Raw genomic sequence first — 24,267 nt, 5'->3', positions numbered from 1 at the left:
AGCGCGGGAGACGCCAAAATGCGTTGTAGGCAGAGATGTGCAAAATGGGTACCCAAAACCATTTGAAATGCAAAATGGAAATGGGTCAAAACTTTTCCATTTGAAAATGCAAAATGCAAAATGGTTTTTAGAAAAGCATTTCAAATGCAAAATGCAAAATACCTATTTTCAAAATGCATTGAAAATGCAAAATGGTTTCTCAGGTCAAACAATTAAAATAATTATAGAATTTTTAAACAATTTTGTCATTTAATAATGGACATCAATGTAGAACAAACATTATACATTATGGTAAATCCAAAAACACCACGACTACAGATTATGAAACCACAAATAATTTGCGCGGGACTAATGTTGCCAACGTAAAAACATAGAAACTGTATCTAACATTTAATATAACAGCGTCATGGCCCCATGTTCAGTATTTGAATCAGTATTTTTTGTAATGGTTTCACTCAATTGCCAGGGCTCCTACCAGGGAGCAACTTGACAAATGGAAATTATCTCTCATAGTGAGGTTGAGGACCGACTGATATTTGGGGCTTATGAAAAAAAGATGAGTAGAGATAGTAGGAAGAATGTTGCAAAAAGCATTTAAAATGAAAATGCATTGAGAAAAGCATTTAAAATGCAAAATGCAAAATGGTTTTTAGAAAAGCATTTAAAATGCAAAATGGAAAATACCCATTTTGCCTTTTGCATTTTTTGAAATAAAGCACATCTCTGGTTGTAGGTACACTTAGAGTAACAATATATTACGAGTAAAGTATGATGTTGGTTACTCTGTGAAGTAAAAATTATGCGTCAGCTCTCGTGACATGTGTACTAGGTACCTGGCAATTCGTGGAATTGGGTCGGGTGGCCGGCCGACTGTGGTCATAAAACATGCACTTGAAATAAAATAACTGTAAGATAAATGTTTCGTTTTTTTTTAAATCTTTATATTTCTTCAGTGTTAAAGCGATATTGTTTCGTTCAAGACGTTCTCTATTTTATTTTCTGTCTACATTCCGCTTTAAAAATTTCGTACAAAGTATTTGTGTGCTGTGCTCGAAAATTTATTTGTTACGTAATAAAGGGATATTTTTTTATAAAAAATACCCTATAAAATGGACTACGGTAATAATAATCGATTACAATAAATATATGAAAGGCATTGACCTAGCAGACCAATATCTTTCGTATTATTCTATTTTACGAAAAACCACCAAATGGACAAAAAGGCTAGCGATGTATATAATAAATTGTGCATTATTCAACTCATTTGTTGTGTACAACTCCATAAAAGAAAGGAAAATAAAATATAAACATTTTTTTAAGGAAATCGCAGAGCACTGGGTGGCTGATCAGATTTCGTCAGATAATAGTCAAGACCCGGAACCAACACCATCAACATCTGGTATCCGAAAAAAATCTTCAAAATCTGATCCCCCAGGAAGACTATCGATGGATATGCGAAAACATATATTGGAAAAGATTGAAGGCCCTGGTAAAAATAAGAATCTGCGAAAGCGATGTCGTGTGTGCGCGGTACACAAAATACTTAGCGAAACCCGGTACATGTGTAAATTCTATGATGTACCTTTACATGAAGGGAATTGTTTCCAACGATTTCATACTTTCAAACAATATTAGTGTTTAGTGGTGTGTATTTAAAAAAATATATATACTATGTTGAATGTGCATAAAATGACTAAATAGACAATACGACAAAAGTGCAGTTTTCTCAATTTTTTTTTAATTTAAACTTATATATCGTAATTGTTTCTTTAAAAATATAAAAATTTGTGACCAGATCATAATAAAAAAATTCGAATAAGGTAAAATACTGAAAATTTTATTTAAATTTGATCAATAATTCAGAAGTTATAGCTAATTTACATGAAACGGAATTTTGCGCACGAACATGATAAAAATTGCCCGCTTTACGGCGTAGATTGATTAAAAAACCCCCCGCAAACATTGTGTTAAGGTAAAGTATCTGCCACCCATCCAACCATGGGTGTTTCTGGTCATCCTGTTATTATCTGATAGTGGCCACCACGTTTCTACCTTACCACCATTCAGGGTAGGAAAATCACAATAAGTTCTAGTCCTTATCATTAAATAAAATGAACTGCAATAAGTACCTTAAAACTAGCATCGCTGCCATTTCTGGTCTGCTTGGCCAGTGGGCAAGTGCCCCAGCGGCGCTCCTGGTTGGGAGAGGGGGGTGCGGGCGGCGGGGGTCCCAGTGCTGCCAGCCCCGCGCCCTCCAGCGCCACGCTAGACAGGCTGTCCGAGCTGGGGTATGCAGGCAGGGGCAGGGGCAGCGGCGAGGGACGCGCGCGGGCTCCCTCACCCTTCTCAGCGTGGATCTCCACAGTGGTTTGGTGGGTGTAGTTTTGTTGGGTGTACTGGAACATTTAAGAAATGCGGTTAGTTTTACACTTTGAATAAAACTAGAACAATTTAAAATGAAGTTCATTCAAATGAAAAGATTCCTGTATAACACAGATTTGAAGACGAACATTTGCTATTTTATAGAGAAGCAATATAATAATTAAGCATTTATTTTGAAAGGAAAGACTCGAGGGTAAAACTTGATGTGTAATGATTGCATTTAGAATGAGGCATACCAATTTAATGTTTTGCTCATTTAAAATTGCTCTTCTCACAACATTCCCTAAATGGGGGATGACATAGTTCCACTGATTCCGAGCAGTTGGAACTCTAGTGTGGCATCACATAAAAATTCTTTGATACTTACAGAAAGTCCATAGCATCCCATGTTCCCATACTGGAAGGGCTGCGAAAGCCCCATGTGTTCCATCTGGTTGGCCACCTGGTCAATGCCGGGATTGGAGCTCTGCCTCTTGGGGGGCTCGGGCGGCATCTTCTTGCCCATGTGGGGGCTCACGGCATACACCTGCCTCATCTGCGCCATCTGCTGCGGCTGCATCGGATATCCCATCTTATCCACGGGATACACATTCTGGAAACCCTCCATTATATACTTAGGAGATTTCTCATTCGCATCTTGAAAGATCACATTCTCTCTCACCGCTTTCGTCGTGGCACTTATCTTTGCGACAGGTCGCGGTTTCACCAAACCTCTCGGTCTGGGTAAAGTTCCACCGCCCTCGTAACTTCCCAAGATGGCAGCTTCATTGGTTGGGGTTATATCGCCATCGTCGTAAGACCGACGCCATGTTTGTAGGTTAGGTTGGTTCATGTTGACATGCGTGCAGTAGTAAGTTTGAGGATTCTCCGGCGAGAATGTGAGATGCGTGTTCCTTTCACTGGCGTCTTCGAGACTTTCCAAGGATTTGCCACGTGGTTGTCTAATCTGTAAGTTTAAAACGAGATTATTGAATATATAGCACATCAAAAACGCATCGGTATTTATCATCAGTTTAAAATATTACTATACTTTGTTTCATTTGGCTAATACAGGACAAAGTAATTTTTATTAGTAGGAAGCTGGTTTTCATTATTGTTAGTAATTGGGAAATATAATATTATTTCTACAATTTAATGTTAAAAAGATCATCATGCCTTTAAGCTCTACCATGGTAAGTTGTCTACATAATTAATGATTAAAATAGATTAATTTGAACTATCAATATTGATTGTATATCTGCCACCAATCAATCCAAATAACTACATAAGATGTAAGACTCAGATAAATCCAAAGTAATAATAATAAATAATAATAACATAATACTTATTACAAAATAACAGATTTTGATTCACGTAGAAAATAAATTATTTATTAGGACATGATTTTTGCAAGCAAATTCAACGATTTGCTATTAAGTTATAACATGAAAAGTAACGCTCACAATATCAAAAGAATCACGAAAAGTACAACATCAGTCACAACACAAAACATCAATGTCCATACCTGAATGGGTACTAGATCTGTACCACTGCCGGTTGTGTTGAATGGAATCCCAGGGTGCTTTTTCTGGTACATTTGCATCTGTTGCTGGTGCTGGTGGTGGTATGTGGCGTGCATACTACGCGATTGCTGCACTTCCCATGGGTGTTGGTACGAGTGCATGGATGCGTGCACATACGACGCAGGAGTCAAGTCCCCTCCGCTCATCGGTGACGGTGTTAAAAGCATATCCTTCATTGCGCAATGATTAAGTTCCGACATTCGTCATCCACAACAATCAGTGTCCGAAAAATTTCGTCCATTTTGTTGATATATCATTTTTGGGGTTAGGTTAATTATCCATAACGGTTTCCGAGAAAGGTTGTCCATGTTGTTGAGATGTGTTTGATGGGGTTTGCGTAGTGCATTGCACACAATTTAGCATCCGGTTTCGAGTACCGATGGAGGAATTCGCCAATCACGCGGTGTTTGTGAAGTAGTTGTGAAGTTGTGATGGAAAAAGAAACAAAACATACACATGCAAACGATGCTTACAGACTTTTGTTTTGCTAGAACAACGGACGTTACAGTCCACAATTCTTACGATTTTTACCAATTGATTTATACAACGGGGTAGTATGTAATTCAATATTTTTTAATTTAATAGCTGAAGTAGGATTGAATATGGTAGAAAACTTAAGTATTGGAGAGTATAAGGTCCATTACAACATTGTATAATAAACCAGAGAAAATTCTTTTGAATCATAATTTAATTAAAAAAATTTTGAAGATATCAATAATAATAATAAATAATAAAAATTGGACAATTTTTATAGCGCCGCTTTTGTGTGTTATCAGCTCAGGGGCGCTTTATATATTGTTGCAATCATAGAGTGAAATAGATCGTCGAACACACACTTTTTATATTGAAAAAATCAACCCGTAAAAAAACAAAGTATTTTTACAAAAATACATCTATTTTTATTAATATTTTTATTTAAAAAAATCATATTTTTCAATTAATATATGTATTTAAAAATACATCTTTTTTTGGTTTGACAGAGGTTGAATCTTTCTTTCCAGAGACTGGAGTCAACCACGCTAACAACTGAGCCAAATCCCAATTGGGTAGGCCTGACATTTATTATGTATATTATAACTGCTGTAAAGTCATCCAATTTCAGAGAAATGCGTATGTAGGCAGTTTAATTTTGCAGTGTCCGTCTCGTGAAACGACTACTCGTTGCGAGACTCGCCACAATACTGTATGCATTATTGCCACCAAAAGTTGATATAATGCATTGTCATTGAGCCGAGTTTCAACTCAATCGGATGTCGGGAAGTGGGTTAATTTACACTTCCAAGATTTGCATTCATTCATACACGAAAACAAAATCAAAATTCAAATAGATGTATTTAAAAATTGAAGAGGAATGAAATGCTAAATAAATACGACTCATGAAATCTTAAATCAGAATTAATTTGCAATTGAAAATTCATAAAGAATTCTACGTGGTGTAGGCGTGATTGTAAAAAGGACTGAAAAATTAAAAACTAGATCCATCAAAAGCCGTTGCAAAGCGTTGCGGTTCAATGAATGATGAAAGAAGCTCAGAGATGCGTCTAGGCGAGAACATTCTAAGGTAGCAACACTAACGATTCGTCTTGGACAGTGCAGTGAGACTGTGAAGATGAGTTTAGAATGAACAGCGGCATAAGAACATTGGACACAGCTAAGCTATTGAATATAATTTCCCTAATAACTAACAATATTTTTAGGTGGTTAAAAAACATGTTGTAGAGCGAAAATAAGAAATAACAAATTTAACAGCTTTGAATCAGTTAACCGTTTCAGAACTAGAGTTTTTAATCGTAAGCAATTTCAAATGGATTGAGAGAGAGGAATGTGGATTATGATTGCGAATTTTCTTTTGACAGTTGTACATTTTCCTTTGAAATTAATGCAAACACAGATATTTGCACACATCAGTAAATAAGTTAAAAAACAGTCAAAATTTGTGCATGATTTAAATTAAATTCTGCCAGAACAAACATAATATGTTGGTTGTCATTTAAAATTTAATTCATTAAAATAAATATTTCTACAGCTTAGGTCAACTATGTCTTGAAACGGTTGAGTGAAATATAAATGAATTGTATAACATCATACTATAACCCTGATTACAATATTCAATGTAAATCTTCGTAAGATTTTCAAAACCCCAAAAAACATTAGCAGTTTGTTATAATCATAATGTAAATACTCCCCTAACCATGGGAAATAATATATTTTAAATATCATTTACCACAATAAATAATACAAGGTGGGTTTAATTTTACGGGAAGCATTATAATGCAGGGTGAAGCCATCAAACGCCCAGAGGAAAGTAACTAAAGATGGAGGTTATAATTATTAATAATTAAGGCAATTCAACTGCCCGTTGTTAGTAGATTATGTTTAAATCAAAGCCAACAGAAATACATAATACAAAACATCCTGGTTATATTTTGCAACAAATCAATTCAGAAATTATTTAATCACAAACAAAAATTTACTAAAAAAACAAAGCGTGTTTGTCAGTGAAACGAAAATATAAAAGGTGATCAGAAAAGGCAAATTATAAATTAGTGTGAGCAAATAAATTTAAATTGGATGTATTAAATTGTGCACAAAAGTAAAAGAAGCTAAAAAATAAACGAGAGATAAATATTTGCTGAACTGATTTGGTGTTAAAAAACACTTCTTTGCAATAATTGTAGGTGCAATATGACACAAACCCAGTAATTTAAAACATGTTGTAAGAACTGAAATTTAAAATAAGATTCAATAAAACTGTTCGCAAGATTGCAAGCTTGTTAACAAGTTTGCAAAACTGTTCACAAGATTGCACGCCTGCTAACAAGCTTGCCAAACTGTTCACAAGATTGCAAGCCTGCTAACAAATATTCACAAGATTGCAACCCTGTATACAAGTTAGCAAAACTGCTAAAATTTTATAATACTGTTTGCAAGTTGAAAAAACGGTTTACAAGTTTGTGAGTAACACACTGGAAGGATTCTTGAATTAGAATGATTGAATTTAACAATTTTTTTTCTAATCACGGGGTAAGTACACGTTGCACAACAATCAAACACACACCACAGATAATAAGGAAGTTGCACGTACGTGAGTGTGGGTGGCGTGCGTACGCTTGCCGGCGCGGATGTCTTTGACACGCTTGATGGCCAGCAGGAACTTCTTCTGGTGGCCGAGTCGGATGATACCTGCGTCCTCCAGGTCCTCCCAAGCCAGCTGGGTGGCGTCCTGCACGCTGCAGTAACCCTGCGACTTCAGCGCAGGACCATATTCCTCAAGGCGGAGCAGTCGCAGCCATTCGTCTAACGAACCCTGAAAGTATGAAAATTATGTAAAAAAAAAATAGTCAGAAATCAGGTGGTCAACACCCCTTTGTCCTGCAAGCTTATTACAGAGAAGTTCTTTTACTATTATCTGATTGACATACGGGAATATAGTCGGGCAGATTCTCCGGCACTGTCAGCTTTGCGATTTCTGTCTTGATCTGCTTGCGGTGGTTGGGCTTCTTGATGCCGATAGCGGTGAGGTCCTCAGGTGTCATGCGGGTTACGGTGCGTAGGTCGTAGCCGGCGGCGGCAAACAGCGGAGCGTATTCTTCAAACTGCAACTCCAGCAGCCAGGCGTGGATTATATCGTGGTCCTGGAAAAAATTATTTATTAGAAATGCAATAGTCTTTTATATAATAACTAATAGCTGCTACCCGACTGGTGTAAAAATCCAGCTTCATGACAGTTATTACATACTCATCTTCATCCTCTTTTCTAAAAAGTTCTGACAGAAAAACCTGCACAAATCTCACAATGAGAGAACTCACATTTCAAGAGTATTGCTGCTTCAACATGCAGATATGTAAAACTATGTGCTTTATAGGATATGTGGGGACTTTGTTTTAACAATATTATTTCTTAAGAGAAGATTTAAAAAATGGTTGTTTATTACATAGTTACTTTGTATTTTTTATGGCTTACTGCATTTTAATTATCTAAACTTCTGTTAATCCCTTTTACAATTATTTAACCCTTCAGGATAATTTTTTCACTTTTGGGAATAACTAAAATAGTTTCATAGAAAGCGTTGTATCTCCCTTACTGTCATAGTGAGAAATATAATCTAGAAAGCGTTAGAAAGAAAAAACATCACGCTTTATATTCAATTGTAGAAGTTAACCACAGAAGAATTAAAATGTGCGCCTTTATGAAAACAACGGTTCCGAACACAATTTAAAAAAAGAATTAATCATTGTGAATTTGTGAAAAATGACAATAACGTTTGTAATACATTTGTCTAATAAAATATGTAAGTGTTTTTATTTATTTTTTGTCACCAGTAATTTTAGTTAGAAAAACGTATGGTGAGCAATTTTCAAAACTTTTTTATGTTTGCATTCAAAAATTTAAAAATTTCAAATACTATATGTTTATTTCTAACTTTTATTTTTTAATTTTTTATAGTGAATACCTCACAAGAGTCCCAACTGCTCCGGTCTGGAGCCAGTGAGACTATGGCATCCCCAATTGGGGGATGTTGTGAGGCTGAAGGTAAGTGGGGAAGGGAAAGAGGAAGGTGGGGAAGTACCTGGCTATTCAGATCTAGTCACTAAACACGGCTAAAGCCATTTGGAGCAACGTTTCAATTCTGAATGGTGGTCTTACACCAGGGCGATACTGGTAGTATCTTCCACTCTGGAACGTGCCGCAAATATACTATATATTATTTTAATTAATTAATTGTGAAATAACACAAATTAATCAAATAAAATTTATTTGCGCACGCCGGGTTCGAACCCGCGACCTTCGGAATGGCAGTCCAATGCGTTACCACTGGACTATGCCGGCCGTCAAACTAGCAACTAGTCAACTAGCGTTGCTGTGGCTCAGTCTGTCTGTGCAGATAGAGAAACAATAGAGGCTGTTGCTTTTACGTTCAACAGAACAGGCGCTATTTAAAAAAAAACATGTTTATCCAACAGATAGTGTTGTTTTTAAAAAAAGTGTGTTTTTACTTGTCACAGAAGACATCTATATAATAAAGGTATATAAAAACACATGCGTCAAGATTTTGAACAAACAAACATTTATATTTTTATTTACAGAGATAATAAAATATGAAAGCGTATTTTATCACCTTTCAAAACCAGCTTTCAGTTTTCAGATACATTTAGAAATATTCCGTTTATTTGGATTTTATTGCAAAGAGGAAATACTCCAATCTTCTGTCAAAATACCGCAGAGGCCAGAAGAGTTCAAAGTATAAAAATATATTTTTGTAATGTATGGATGTGTGTTGAAAAATCTTAATTTTAAAGAAATCTCACATAAATTCTCATTCAACAGTTCTTTTATTAAATGAAAATATCAAAAGTAAATAAGTACCCCCTTGACTAAATGATTCATCATTATTGTTTCGGAACCCTCTGAAGGCAAACAAACAACCCAATGGAATGCTAATTTCCCCATCGACTTGAGTGCATCTTCCAAGAATTCCCAGTTGTAATTTATACAGCTTAAAATGTCCACAGAGAAAAAATGATTTAGTCTCCGTTGGAAATAAGTTGAGAAAGAAACTGCTGATGAATTATACATGAGAGGAATTGTACGGACAGTTTATGACAATAGCGGGCACCAGTGGCGGCCAGCTAATATGTGCTCCCGAGCGCCGAACAACCAACAAGATTTCCGACATGGCTAATCACAATACGAAACTCGGTTCGGTTATAATATCTCATTCAAAAGGTACCTACTTATTAAGCGCGCTTAACTTGCAGACCGACTTTGACTTGTGCCTATGTTCGTAGCAGTTCGTTTTCGATTGCGATCCAAAATTTAACTGCTTTGTCGCATATTCTGTGGAACAGTCGAAAGCGTGGGTCCATACCATTACATACTATTCTTTGCAAATAATACCATATCAAGAACGGCGTTCGGAGTTTTACCACCACATCAGAAGGAACGGTTTATTCAGTAGAAAGTTAAACTAAAACGCGTATGTTTGATATTATTGTCGATATCGTTGTTTCAATTTACCATCTGCTATTTTTCAGCGAATGTTACGCTTCTTCGATACAAGCATACAGGATAAAACTTGTCATTAAGAGATGAGTGATGGTCAGATTACTTATTATCAGTTCAGTCAGTACTCGCCGTTGCCAGGCATTGTCTCTTGAATTTAAAACTTTTCTTACTCTGAGAAAGTTTTGAAGTTTAATTGCAGGTTATATCGATCTTGTATATCAATTATTAATAAGGCATATCAATTGCATGTTATACTAATTTATGATTACTTTTGTGTTTGTTCAACGTATAAATTAAGAATGAGTTTGAATGTGGAATACATTAAGAATAATAGGTCGAGTTTTGAAAACAAAGTGATAATAAAAAATGCCGGTCCACCTAAAACCTGAACTGATAATAAAATAAGAGTGCAAATCTGGATCGAAGAAGTTTACTCGATCATTTAACAAAACAATGTATAACAAAGCTTGTAGCTCTGTGCATGTGATCAATTGAATAGTTTATTTTGTTTTACGTGTTTAATTTACGATGTTGATTCAGTTTGGACAATCAGCGGTGTTACTTATGTAACTCACCTTTCTGAAAAAATCAAAAAACATAATTCTTATCATTTACATTTACAAAAAGTTTTGAGCTTAAAGGTTTTAGGAAAAGTTGACATCAGAATGCAATTGGATTCAGGCTACCGTGCCTAAGGTAAACACCATAATGAGCTATTTAATAAAAATCGATACAGGTCAAATTTCCCAGAACATGATTTCAATGTGACGCTTAAAACGTATGACTTCCTAAATAAAGTTCAGTACCTAAAAGGTAAACTCTGTGCAATTTACGCCCGCGACGATTTTTCAAAAGCTAACGGCGCTTTATCAATTTTACAACTTTTTTATAGTACTTGTTTATTAGAAGACTTTCCCGAGACTGTGAAATTACTAAAACTTTTGTGCACCATTCGTGACCTTTGGAATGACCTCAGTTGAAAGCTAAAGATGTTTCTCAACGTTAAAAAGAATAAAATCTTTTAACACGTTGAGCCAGGACAGACTGAACGCACTATCAGTGTTAAGCATTGATAGAGGTCTTTGCTAAACAAAATGAACAGAGAATAGAACTTCTTTATAAATAGGTATGTACCTTTATTTAATTTATTTTATGACTTAATGTTGTAATCCGGTGAACCCCCACATATTTTGACCACCGGCCGCCACTGGCGGGCACATCTGAATTACAAATTATGAATTTTTACATACGGCAGAGTGGAGGATATGATAAATTTAATGTTGTGTCACTGGGGCTTTGGCAAAGGGAAGTATGTACGGGTCTATATTATTATACAATATTTAAATTGCAAACTTAATGGTTGATGAATATATTAATTTTAGCATGTTTTGCAGAAGAAAAATAACACAAAAATATATTTTAAATTACTGCTCTTGGAAATTTGACAAACTTAAGCGAAATTTTCGAAGGATTAAAAAAAATCGTCTCTAATTTGATAAATTGTTTGGAAGAAGAAAAGTTGAAAATTTTCAAAATCCTTTCACAAGGGCGATATTGAACATATTTTCTGCTCTATAAAGTGATCTCTGACATCATGAAATTTGCATAAATTTTTCTGTCTTCAACACAACTATTTTAAGGTCACTACGACATTTCTGTGATGAGCTATCAAGCTTTGGTATATCCATTTTACTGTTAAAAACTAAAACAAGCACCATATTGTTTTTCCAAAATTTTTCAATTGTTTAGTAAGAAAAATAAATTTCGCAACTTGCAAGCCAGGTTTCAAAAACAATTTTAAAATTAGTCAGAATTTGAGAAAACTTTTAACGATGTAAATGCATGTGTTTCTCTGAATTTATAATGTCGGTTTGAAGTGTAAACAAAACCCACATTAGAGTGCATTTAGCTATTTTCTCTTACAAACAAATAACAAAAGATATGGCGAAAATTTACGATATAGTTATTTATTTATATGTGCGAGTGTTGCCGTGGCTATGAACAAAGTGGAACAAAGCAAGGCTGAAACAAAGGAATTGCATACAACGAAGAAGAAAACAAGTGTGTAAACACTGAACTCTCGCAGTCAAAACATTACAAAATGATTTATTTGAAGAGTAATGTACAGTACAGCTGGTACTTAGCAATAACTCTTGGAACTCTGGACCAACCAAACTTAAATAAACATCAAAACTTTGAGAATTGAGATATCGGCACCGAGAAGGGGGTGTATTTTGCATAAAAAATCACAATTATTGTTAGCAAATTCATGTGACTGAATATTTTGAATAATATGACCTAAGTAATCAAACTTCGAATTGGAGTTACTCGAAAATAAAAGCTCAAAACAAAAAAGATATAGGACAAAATCAACTACAAATGTGATGTAAATTCGTCAGTTTGCCGCTAGCTCACGGAAACCGTGAATAGGTACATAATAGTAACAATTTAATAAATAAAATTGAAAAAGTTGTTCATAAACTCAAAGTCACACAACGTATCGTCACCCAAAGATATTGAAGTTAAGAGTTAAAAAAGCAAAAAAAGTAACCGATAATTGTAAAAAAAAAAAAGTACAGTATTGAGCAGAAACACATCATTGTTCTGAACTTATTGACTTTGTTTCCATAGATAACATCTGGTTCACACCACACTTTGAATAAAAGTGTCTTTTACACTCGGCAAAATGCACTTCCTTGGCAACATTCAAGCAGTTTGAAATTCAGTTTGCAAACGATCGGGAATGCAAAACGACATTCATTAGCATATTTTGGTAGTGTCATTCAAACTTTGTTTCCTTATAAGATGTCAGACTATTTCACGTATTAACATTCACAATATCAGTGAAACAATGTGGCATTGTTGTATAATATTGATATTGACTGGTACCATTCAATTTTGGTAATTGCCGTGGTGTGTTTGGCCATTGTTGAGATGATATATTTATGACAGGTTAACAAGCGATAACAATTGGGCATACATTAATGCTACCCTCTGTTGTCGCAGGATGGTATTAAAGAAGTCTGTAAATAATGGACTCTGATTTACTAGCCGCAATAAATATTTAATATATCTCAATTAAAGAGGCACTCCAATATGCAACTGTTAAGACAATACATTCTTGCAAAATAATTCTAGAACCAATTGTTATTTGGAGAGTTCTGAACAACACAAAAAAATAAACTTTTCTGAAATATCCTTTTGTTTCAGTCTAACTGAGGAGGTAAGGCAACAATGGCTGCTGGAATCATTTACAATCATTTACAGAATGTCACTGAACTGCTACATTTACAAAAGTGGTTATTCACGAGCTCCGTTGGGAAGTTATGTCACAATGCGATATTCTTACGATCTCAATATTTTGACTATTTGACGTTAAACATTCAGGTTCAGTTGCAATTCGTATTATGTATTAAGTCCCACTTGGTCATAAATATGTATTAGTTTTAAGTCACTAGTCATAAGTCTTAGTAGTTATAAGACACTAGCTATAGGTCTTAGATTTAGATGTAAGTTGTTATTTATAAGTCTCAGTGCTTAGTTGCTAGTTAAAAATCTTAGTTGTAAGTCACTAGTTATAAATCTTAGCTGTAAGACACTAACTAGAAATAAATCTTAGCTGAAGGTTAGTACTAATAACTTATTAGTCATAAGTGATAAGTTATAGGTTAAATAAGTTAATTCAATAATAAAAATAATAATTCATTTGAATATTTTGGGCAATCCTATTCAAACATAGAATAAAGAATAAAAATAGGATTGCCGGGAGTAAAATACATTGAGTCATCGAAAGAGGAAGTTTCAATACATGTAAGGTTGGGGTGTTTCAAACTAATCACGCCAATTTAACGTCATGATCGTTAAGTTTGAAATAATACAACCTCTATACACAGAGTATCAGAAAACCTACCGGCAATCCCTGACAGAGCAGCCTGTCTAGTCTTGTCTGGTCGGAGCTCAGGGAGCAGGAACTGAGGCTGCAGCGCGCAGCATTGGGGCAGCCTGAGGCGCGCCCGCTGTCCAGGGACGCCGAGCTGTGCCGGGATCCTGAACCTGCTGACCCTGAGGAGGAACCGGGACTGTCCCGCCCGGGACTCTGAAAAAGATAATATTTAAAGATAAGACATTGAGTTGAGTGCACTATTATATTATTATGTATTCCTTTGCTGGTACTCATAAAAAATTTGTCCAGTTTTGGGATAAGTCTCCACCACAAGGATAAATCTCATCTTTTATGATGACCTATCACAAAGAATACGAAAATGAATCATACAGAAAGAACAATAGGATTCTGCAGGACTCAAAGACTGTGATGGGCGGGCCTTGTGGAAATAGTGCAAAACGACAGAAGTAGGTGCCCCAGTGGAAACAGCACAGCGTCACACAGAAGAAGATGTAAACTGATTGCGTTGAAGAACATTGGTGCAGAATGAGAAGGCATGAAGACTGGAGGCGAATTGAAAAGGATCAAAGCCAGTGGAAAACATTTGTGGAGGAGGTTAATTTCCACCCAGGAATGCATCAAAGTGATGTTACTGGTGTTTAAGGTTGAATTAGGTTACCTGTGTCATGTCGATCCCCTGATCCTCCTGCAGTGCCAGCTGATGGTGGTAGTAGACGGCAGCCATGTGTGTGAGTGGCTGCCCCTGCGGTGGTGGGAAGGTGAAGGCGGAGGGCGCGCCGGGCCCTGGGCTTTTGCCACTGGCCCCCGACGCACCGCTCACCATGCTGCCGTAATCCGAGTGGTCATCTGGAATGGAAAAACAAGCTTATTAAATATTGATGCTGCATGATTTTAAAGTATGTTCAATATATGTACGAAAAAAGTTTAAAAAGTTGTAGGAGGGCGGAAACACAGAGGTCGGCTGAACTCAAGAACGAGTTGTAGAAACAACCCGTTCAAATGTGACAAATGTCAATCGTATAAAAATTTTGGGTGCGCGTCTGGCGTGATTCCCGACTAAGCACCGGTGCTGAAGGGATCAATGACACTAGTTCCTCGGAGCCTCTTCAATTGTAATATCGATAGAATGAATGTCGATATTATGAAATTGTGTGTTGTACTTCGCACATATACGGGGAATTTTTTCTAAAGTTAGTTCGGTTGAAGTCGTTGAAGGTAGAGTCCAGACCATTATTCACAAATTTAAACAAAAGGATTTTATCAAAAATTAAATATTGAGTTTGAAGGGGGCTAAAGCTGTGGAATTTTATGATTTCGATTCTTTCAATATAGGCTTGGTATGCAGGAGTCCAGATCGGTTAGCCCAGTCAATGAAGGGAAAAAAAGACCCAATGTCGGAACTAATTCCCCGGAAGCTGAATTTTTCACAGATGTTAGAAGACCTTTAGACATGTATTTTTACAAAAGTCCCCGACTTTCCCCCTTGTGCTTCCTTCCCCACCCCCTCTTGAATATATTTTTCAAAGCCTTTCGGAATACGCTAATATCTCCTTAATGGTTTTATAAAATCAGATTATTTATTTTTTGTTTAGTTTTTAATTAGTTACTCTAAAAAATTGTATTCTTTCATTTTTGCGAGAAAAGCTATACAATCTCTACAATTTATTAGTAAGGGAAAAATATCAGTTTTTAAAATAGTATTTCAGAATATATTTGCACATAACTTTTTTCTGAGCCTGTTAACGAAAAAAAATAAATCAACAAAACTTGTAGACAATGTTTTTAGCTATAAAATAATGTATATAATAATGGGTTTTAAATTATAATAAGGCACGTAGGCTGTTAATAAGGAGCACGGCGCGCGGCGGCTCGAACGCGCTGCGGTTCGCGGCGCAGCGAGAAATTACAAAAACCTAAGGAAAGTAATGATTAATTCATGTGTTTGCTTTTTTTATAACAAATTCATGTAACTTTGAAGAGTTTTATTGTTATTTACCAGTCTTAGTTCGGAGGGGAGGGGGGGATTATAAATATTTTCCTCTGCCCAATGAAGCGCTATCATTATCCACCAACCGCCGTGCCCCGGTCTGGCTAAACAGTCGTATTATGTTGTATGATTGTTTGTTACTTATTATTTAAATAAAGTTATGTGAAATAAGCTAAAAATACCTACAACACCGTGGGACTACCCTTTCACAACATTAAAATATTGCAGACCTTATGTTATGGCAAAGTTCTAAAAAATCTTTTGTGGAAATTCTCACTTGTTTTATTATGTGCACCCATCAACAATAAAATACCGAAACAACAAATCACTTAAAATAGTGCATAGCAAGCTTCTTAAAATATACCTCAAAAAATATTATAATCACAAAACGGTTTGTAAATTATATTATATACTTATCAATTTTATCTATGACAAAATTAGGCAAATATTCAAATAATTTTCTAGTCAAGAGTCTTCCATTTATTCGTCATACTGGGGTGTGTTCAGACATGATAATCCGTTACGGTTGTAGCACATTCCAGAGCAGGTAAATCCAGATTTTCTGTAATTGCCACATCCAGACTTGCAGGAACAGGACACCAGAAAAAGAAGGTCATCAGGAGCAAATGGTTTCAAAATTTTCTTCTTTCCACCATTTTCATTTACATTTTCATACCTCCATCCCCAGTTTATAGGGTTTAGTTGTTTCCTAACCAAAACTGTACTTGCAAATAAACTCTCAACAAATGTTGATGACACGATTCTGAAGTCGGTGGTAGTTTTGCCAAGTAAAATTTAGTTTTAAAAGCTTATTTTGTCATTAGTCTGGTAAACTTATAGTATCGAGCTTCGTTTCAATTAGAGTAGCTACCAAGACCATACATGGCGAGAGCGAATTTTTCTCCATTTTGCAACAAGTTCTCTTCTGTTGCATCTTTTTCCAGAAATGCCTCAGCTGTGCGTTTTGCTTCGGGATTGTTTTTCATCATGCCAACAGCTTTTATCTTTCCTAACCCATATAAAGATGGGGTCGTATCACAGCCCGTAATGGCATGGGTAAATAGCATGTGTTTTCGAATATATTTATGTAACATTATAGGTTTCTCTATGATGTAGAAAGTTCTTGAAAGGGCCTTTCCACCAACATCTTTACAGAAAAAAATATATTTTCCTTCAGGAGCAAGACTCTGTAATAAGTAAGTAAACAAGTAATACCAAAAGATCACTATCCGTGCCAACAACAATCACTTTTGAGAAGATGTTGAGTTGTTCGATGCCAGTTAGTATAATGTCAATATCGGCATTACCTGCGGCCGTGACTGTTTTCAAGTTTTTCACATTGCTTCAATCATTATTTTTGTTGTTTTTCTTATTAGATAAGAAAGTTTTCTTCTTAGTCAAACAACGTGTAGTGAAAATTCAATATCGGACGATGAGTTGTTAGCCGACCTTCGTCTTTGCTCTCCATATTTTACAGTTGGTTCTTCAGGGTATCCATCGAAAACGACAATAGAATGTTTGCCAAATTTAGTATGGACGAAACGTGAGTATGATTTAATGATGTCTCTGTAAGTAGTTTAAGTTTGCCAAACAGCAGAGTGTAGGAGGTATCCCCCATCGATGACTATTGCAGCATTTTCCAAATCAACTTCGTCATGAATACTTTCGCCATACATGATTTTGTTCGTTTACGAAGGGAGACTTGATCAAAAATAGAAGGGGTCTTGAAGCCAATTCATATCCTAAGTAGGTCTAAAGCTTGCTAGGACTATCACTAATGCACAGTATTCTGTTAAATAGCTGCTGGGGGTTTACTGCAACTTGTCTCGTCCTAAGAGTTGCGGATTTGAATCTTGCTGGGTAGTCACCAAGTCTTTCCTTTTCAGTCGTATATCTCCAAAATAACATCCTTTCATTTTTTGCATAGCTGCCAGGTCCACCTCATAAGCGTTATCACAATTGACACTATTATCTGAAATAAGCCCTGAAGATAAAGACACCAGCTCCCCCGAGAGCTTGGTGAACGGGCTGTGCTGTTTTAGCCATGATGTATATTTTCCTGTATCTAGCTCATCCCTTTTTTTCCGTGATTCGCGCAACTCAACATGCTGTTCAGCAAAATTAAATTCTATACCGATGAATTCTTCAATGCTCTCTTGCACTTTCAAGCAGTAAGTCGTTCCAAATTTCCACTTTGACAAAGCGCTGTCAGAGATTCCGCGCCCAAGTGTCAAACCTCCTACCTACTACTTCATTGGTCGCATAAGACACTGCTCGATGATCATGTCTGTCCACGTACCGGACCAATATCTGTCGCTTCTTCTTATTGTAAAATACCCATTATCAGTGAATAGTTTATATTCTTCTTTAGTTATTCTTGATTTGAGTTGCAACATACTTTGAACGTACATATGTGCTGATTTTGCGTATGGTAAATGTCCTGCCGGGTGGAAAAATGGAAGCATATCAACAATAGTATTTAGGTGCATTTTCCGATTCCCGGACTTCTCTGCAAATATAAATCTAAGCATAAGGTCGATACAATGTAGAAGGTAAATCCACAACTTGGCAGTCCTACTCGATGATTCCTTAATTCTGTATTCACTTGCTTCAGTATATGGAATCGTCTCTTTTAGATTGTCATCATTATTAACCTCCTCCATATTTTTTTCCACGTAACTAAATCTTGATACATAATTTCTATTTGTCTTAATTTCCCATCAATATCTCGGTATTCTTCTCTCATTACGTGGACAAGAGACGCTGCTGTTAAATTGTAGGCTCTGTTTTCCCGAGAATATTCATGTCCCTAGAGCATGTGGGTTACTGTTGAGGACGCGTAAACTGATTCCCATAAATTTTCCACATACCTTTATTTAAATAATAAGTAACAAACAATCATACAACATAATACGACTGTTTAGCCAGACCGGGGCACGGCGGTTGGTGGATAATGAAAGCGCTTCATTGGGCAGAGGAAAATATTTATAATCCCCCCCTCCCCTCCGAACTAAGACTGGTAAATAACAATAAAACTCTTCAAAGTTACATGAATTTGTTATAAAAAAAGCAAACACATGAATTAATCATTACTTTCCTTAGGTTTTTGTAATTTCTCGCTGCGCCGCGAACCGCAGCGCGTTCGAGCCGCCGCGCGCCGTGCTCCTTATTAACAGCCTACGTGCCTTATTATAATTTAAAACCCATTATTATATACATTATTTTATAGCTAAAAACATTGTCTACAAGTTTTGTTGATTTATTTTTTTTCGTTAACAGGCTCAGAAAAAAGTTATGTGCAAATATATTCTGAAATACTATTTTAAAAACTGATATTTTTCCCTTACTAATAAATTGTAGAGATTGTATAGCTTTTCTCGCAAAAATGAAAGAATACAATTTTTTAGAGTAACTAATTTATTTATTTATTTATTTATTTATTAAACGCCATAAAAGGCTTTTACAGTAATGTGAAACATTGGATTATAAGTACACAGTTCAGGGCTGTCAGAGACTTGACAATTAGAAATAGCATTTTTCATTAAAATAATACATCCACAAGCAGTTTTTATTGATGCTATACATATACATTTCACATATATGTATATATGTGGAATGTATATGTATAGAACACCATATATATGTTACACATAAAGAAGAACACAACAGTCAGTATGATGCAGTACAAACAGACACTTTACATTTCACAAACATATCAATTACATTCATAACCAAGTATTTTTGCCTTGATGCAAGACGGTGAGGTTTTGAAAATATCAAAAAGGTCTGTATACGTGTTGGCAGTGCGGTGAAAACGCGCCAACGGTGAATGATACAAATAGTTAGTGTTATGATTGTCACTGTGGAAAAGATGGTGGAGTCGAGTTGATTTAACAGGGACACGAAAATTTATAACACTTAACATTTGAGGGCAGTCTATGAGATTGTTCAGTAATTTAAAAAGTATAAGAATGTCATTAATAGTTCGCCGGGTAGAAAGAAGTGGTAGATTTAGACCAGACATTAATGTATTATAGCAGATATCAATTACAGGCTGTCTCAATTTGAATTGAACGTATCGAAGAAATTTTCGTTGTACTTTCTCCAAGCGGTGTAAGTTACAGGTATAAATCGGAGACCATACAGGAGATGCATATTCTAGGTGCGATCTCACAAGAGAGCAGTAGAGTAATTTAATTGACTCAATGTTTTGAAAAGTCCTTGTGTTACGCATTACAAAACCTAGAATTTGCATGGCCTTATTGGAAATTGTTTCACAGTGACGATCAAAGGTAAGTTTTCTGTCAAAAATAACACCAAGGTCTTTGATAAATGGTACTAATGCAATTTCATTATTGTTAATTGAATACGATATGGTTATTGGAGTCCGTGCAAGGGCGGATCCAGCTTTGGCGCCAGGGGGGGGTCACGTAGTCGTGGTCAAGTTTTTTTTTTTTTTTAAAGAAAGACAAACATTCTCGGGTTACGAATAACCCAACAATAACTCCTACCACCACCACAGAAAGCCGAAAATGCTTGCTTGTGTTGTGATGGAGGACTTAGGTCCGGTCAGTTACAGTTACAAGAAGTTATAATTTAATTTTGATAATAATATATACAAGTAAAAAGTAGGTATTGTTGGATATGGTAACACTAGGTATATCATTAAGATTGTCTTTTGCTCCGCAAGCCCGGGCGGCGTAGGCTCGTGTAATGTCAATTGTCAACCAATTCAGTACAGATTACAATTATTAATCGTGTTCTTATTTCACCACAATATAACATGTTGTCAGGTGTGTCTTCAACATAGTATTGTGTGTAGGAATCTTGCAACTTTTTGAATTTCCTTTTCCTCGTTGTAGTTATTCGCCATCATATATAAAAGAAATGATTGCTTAAAACGTTTCCACTCGCCAACCATATCCGTAGCATTCTGCATTTGCAGAATTTGACTCGACATTATTATTGTAACACTTTGCTTGTCACGACAAAATAGACAAATAATAACAGCTTGTTGACCGTTATTTCTTTGCTTCCTGGTAAAGAATTTGAATCGTTCCACTGTAATATTCACTGTAGGTATGAAGTGTCTATCCAGTCTATCGAAGAGTAGAATAAAAAGGGTAATTAACTAGCCGAAAGTCATTTAAAAAAGAACGTTTTCAACACGAATGTCACAAAAATGGCATGAAATTGTACGGAGTTCTGTTCATAACATCTGTCAAAACACCGCCATCTTTAGCAAAAAGCATAAATATACCAAACCACCTACTCATGCAAAAAGTCAAATCAAAGGTTAAGTGGTTAAGTTCGCAGAGAACAAACAATAAATCTAGTGAACGTTAAACGTCAAATTCAAAAATTCGCCGGATATCAAAGTGTTGCCGTATAAAAAAAATAATCAGTGTGGAATTTTACAAAATTAAGGGAACATAATCGGAGACGGAACATTTTCATGTAAATCATTCAAAATCCATCATTAAAAATAATACTATGCATTTCTAAAAAAAATTACTAACGTTTTCGTAATCTTAGTAAAAAAATCTATCCACACTTTTAGCCTTCATTTTAATTGATTCTGAAGAATTTGTTACAAATATTAAAAATGTGTCCACTTCCGAAGTTATTAATTCATCATCTAGAAAAATAAAATCTGGTACTTACCGCTAAGTCCGCTAACTTTATAGTTATACACGGGTTATAAAGTTTTAAAATCGTTGAACGTAAAATATATTAATTGTAAGGTATTGTTTTATTAATCTAAAATATAAATAACTTGCATCCCTCGTGCGGCATAATTTTATTTTTTTTAAATTCAATTATAATTTCGCCGAAATAAATTAAAATGTTAGCCTTGGGCAAAACCTCGATGAACGAGGTTGTGTCTCGCCTTAAGAATTGCTTTAGGAAGTATAGGAAGGCTGGTAATTCGCGCGGGCGCGTTAGACCTGTCCAGACCTGTCAAAAAACTTCCGAAAGAATAAGTTCTTTAACTTACTAAAATTACGTTAAGTGACTTTTGGTGTCGTTTACATTGGGAATTTGGCCAAACTCGCCTTCAAGAGCGATTTACAGGAAAAAAACTTACGAGTCTAACCCCAGCCTTAGAACATTAACAAATAACATTTGAGTTTAAACACACATACACTGGCATAATGAAGAAACTGATTAGATTACTTACCATTTCTTGTAATGAATTGAATTTGCAGCAACAATTTTTAAGAACACTATTACTTATATTGGAACTTATTTTTTTTAACTTAGTAAACAAATAAAAGTAAACACTTTATTAATAAAGTTTAGTCGTTCCGATTGAGGTTAGGTTTTGCTAGACGCTAGACGTTAGTCGAAACAAAGCGCGCGCAAGCGTCACACGTGGTTACACGAAATGTGTCATAATAATATGAAAGGTGGCGGCCGAAGCGCGCGCCGGTGGCGGTGCGCGGTGACGCGGTAACATTCGAATTTTCGATGCGTTCGTTCCCGAATAATGCTTTTGCCGTCAAACAAAGTATTATATTAAATTAATTAAATATTGAAAGTACTTAAATAAAATTTATATTGTGACAAAAAATATATAAAAACATTATGTTTAACAATTTTAATTAGTGGTCCACCTAGGTCCTGGATGGGCCCAGGACCTAGGTAGTCATGACCCCCCCCTGGGCTGGGGCCCAGGGGGGGGGGTCATGACCACCGTGACCCCCCCCCTGGATCCGCCACTGAGTCCGTGAACGGTAAAAACACATGTGGAAACACTTTTTTACGTTTAGGAATAATTTGTTTATTTCACACCAGCTAGCAAGTCTATCTATATTATGCTGAAGGATAAGTGCATCATTTAAACATTTTATAATCTTAAAAAGCTTTAGGTCATCTGCAAATAGAATGAATTTGACATTTTCGAAACATAAAGATAAATCATTTATAAACAATACGAAGAGAAGTGGGCCCAGATGAGAGCCTTGAGGAACTCCAGATGTTACTTTAAATTTATATGAAACTTTATTATTTAATTTTACCATCAGTTCGCGGTTACAGAGGTAACTATTCAACCATTTTAGGAATGATCCATGTATACCAAGGGCTTGCAGTTTCGCGAGAAGGATATTAATATTTACTTTATCAAAGGCTTTTGAAAAGTCAGTATATATTGAATCTACTTGTGCACGAGACGTGAAAGCTTCACAGATATAGTGTTCATACAATAGAAGATTGGTTGTGGTAGACCGACCGGTCACAAAACCATGCTGTTCTGGAGTAATAATATGCCTAAACTTAACAGCAATTTTATCTAAGACAATACTTTCAAACATTTTCGGGGTGGTAGACAGTATGCAAATTGGTCTATAATTTAAAACACAATTTTTATCACCTGATTTAAATACAGGTGTCAAGTGATTAAGTTTCCAAGGATCAGGATATATTCCAGTTTGAAGTGACAGATTGAATATGTGTTGAAGTGGAGCTGCTATAAACTGAGCGCATTCCTTTATGAATACCGGTGGAATTTTGTCAGAACCTGACCCCTTCTTACAATCTAGAGATCTGATCTTTGTATTAACATCATCCAGAGAAATGTGGCATGTTGATATGTCAGTTACATTGGTGCATTTAAATTCAGGTATAGTTACATTTTCATTTTTCTGTTCATAAACACTTGAGAAATGATCAGCAAAGAGGTCAACTATTTCTTGATCACTGTCAGCATGTTTTCGCCCTGAATACATTGATCGAGGACAGCCGTTGTTGTCTTTAAGAGAATTCACATAATTCCAAAAATGTTCTGGATTTGACTTGATAGTCTGCTCTACATCTGTAATATAATCTGAATAGCATTTTTTAGATAGACTTTTACATTTATTTCGTAAAACAGAAAAAATTTTATAGCAGTCAGTGGAGTTATCGGATTTAAAGTTAATGTGGGCAATTTTTTACATTGAATGAGTTTTTTTAGTTCAGTACTAACCCATTTTGGGTAACAGTCGTTACGTTTTACAATAGAAGTTGGTATGCAATTTTCAATAGTATCATAAAGGTTTGAGTTGAACACATTTGTTGCTTCTTCTACGTTTGTAGACATAAAAATGCGGGACCAATTGAGCGAAGAAAGATATAACCGCACTTGATTATAATCGGCTTTCTTGTAGTTTAGTTCGTGAACGGGAGGTTGGGGACTAAGGAGTTCAATGGGTGCCAAATAAATGGTCGCTTGTAAAGGGGGATGATGAGAGTCAATGGATACTATTGATTCACGCGATTCGCTGACATTACTATTATTTATGTTTGATATGACAAGGTCAAGAATTCTGTCATTTATATTTTTAACATGATTTAATTGTTTAAGGTTGAGAAAGTTGATGATATCAATGATTAATTGGGCTTTAGCAGAAATGGGATTTGAAGACTCGGTGGGTTGTACCCA

The 24,267-nt window shown here is 35.7% G+C and overlaps 1 protein-coding gene across 2 annotated transcripts in view; it reads right to left on the bottom strand.

Moving 5' to 3' along the window:
- Window positions 1-24,267, bottom strand: part of ckn (CRK like proto-oncogene, adaptor protein) — a 159,644-nt gene that overhangs the window by 4,334 nt on the left and 131,043 nt on the right. Inside the window, exons 4-10 of one of the 2 annotated variants that reach the window (XM_089638105.1) lie at window positions 14,514-14,701; window positions 13,862-14,047; window positions 7,367-7,579; window positions 7,030-7,251; window positions 3,887-4,114; window positions 2,750-3,328; window positions 2,130-2,396 (exon numbers count right to left, since the gene is read on the bottom strand). In XM_089638105.1, coding sequence (XP_089494231.1) covers window positions 2,130-2,396; window positions 2,750-3,328; window positions 3,887-4,114; window positions 7,030-7,251; window positions 7,367-7,579; window positions 13,862-14,047; window positions 14,514-14,701 — 1,883 coding nt within the window. The remainder of the gene's footprint in view (window positions 1-2,129; window positions 2,397-2,749; window positions 3,329-3,886; window positions 4,115-7,029; window positions 7,252-7,366; window positions 7,580-13,861; window positions 14,048-14,513; window positions 14,702-24,267) is intronic. The other variant, XM_089638106.1, reaches the window with a different exon arrangement.

Source organism: Hesperophylax consimilis, chromosome 12 (assembly GCF_061612785.1).
Source record: "Hesperophylax consimilis isolate HC1 chromosome 12, BYU_Hcon_1.0, whole genome shotgun sequence".
In the NCBI taxonomy this organism is placed as follows: domain Eukaryota; kingdom Metazoa; phylum Arthropoda; class Insecta; order Trichoptera; family Limnephilidae; genus Hesperophylax; species Hesperophylax consimilis.
Note: the sequence above shows the minus strand (reverse complement) of the source record. Positions and strands in the feature narration are given on the sequence as shown.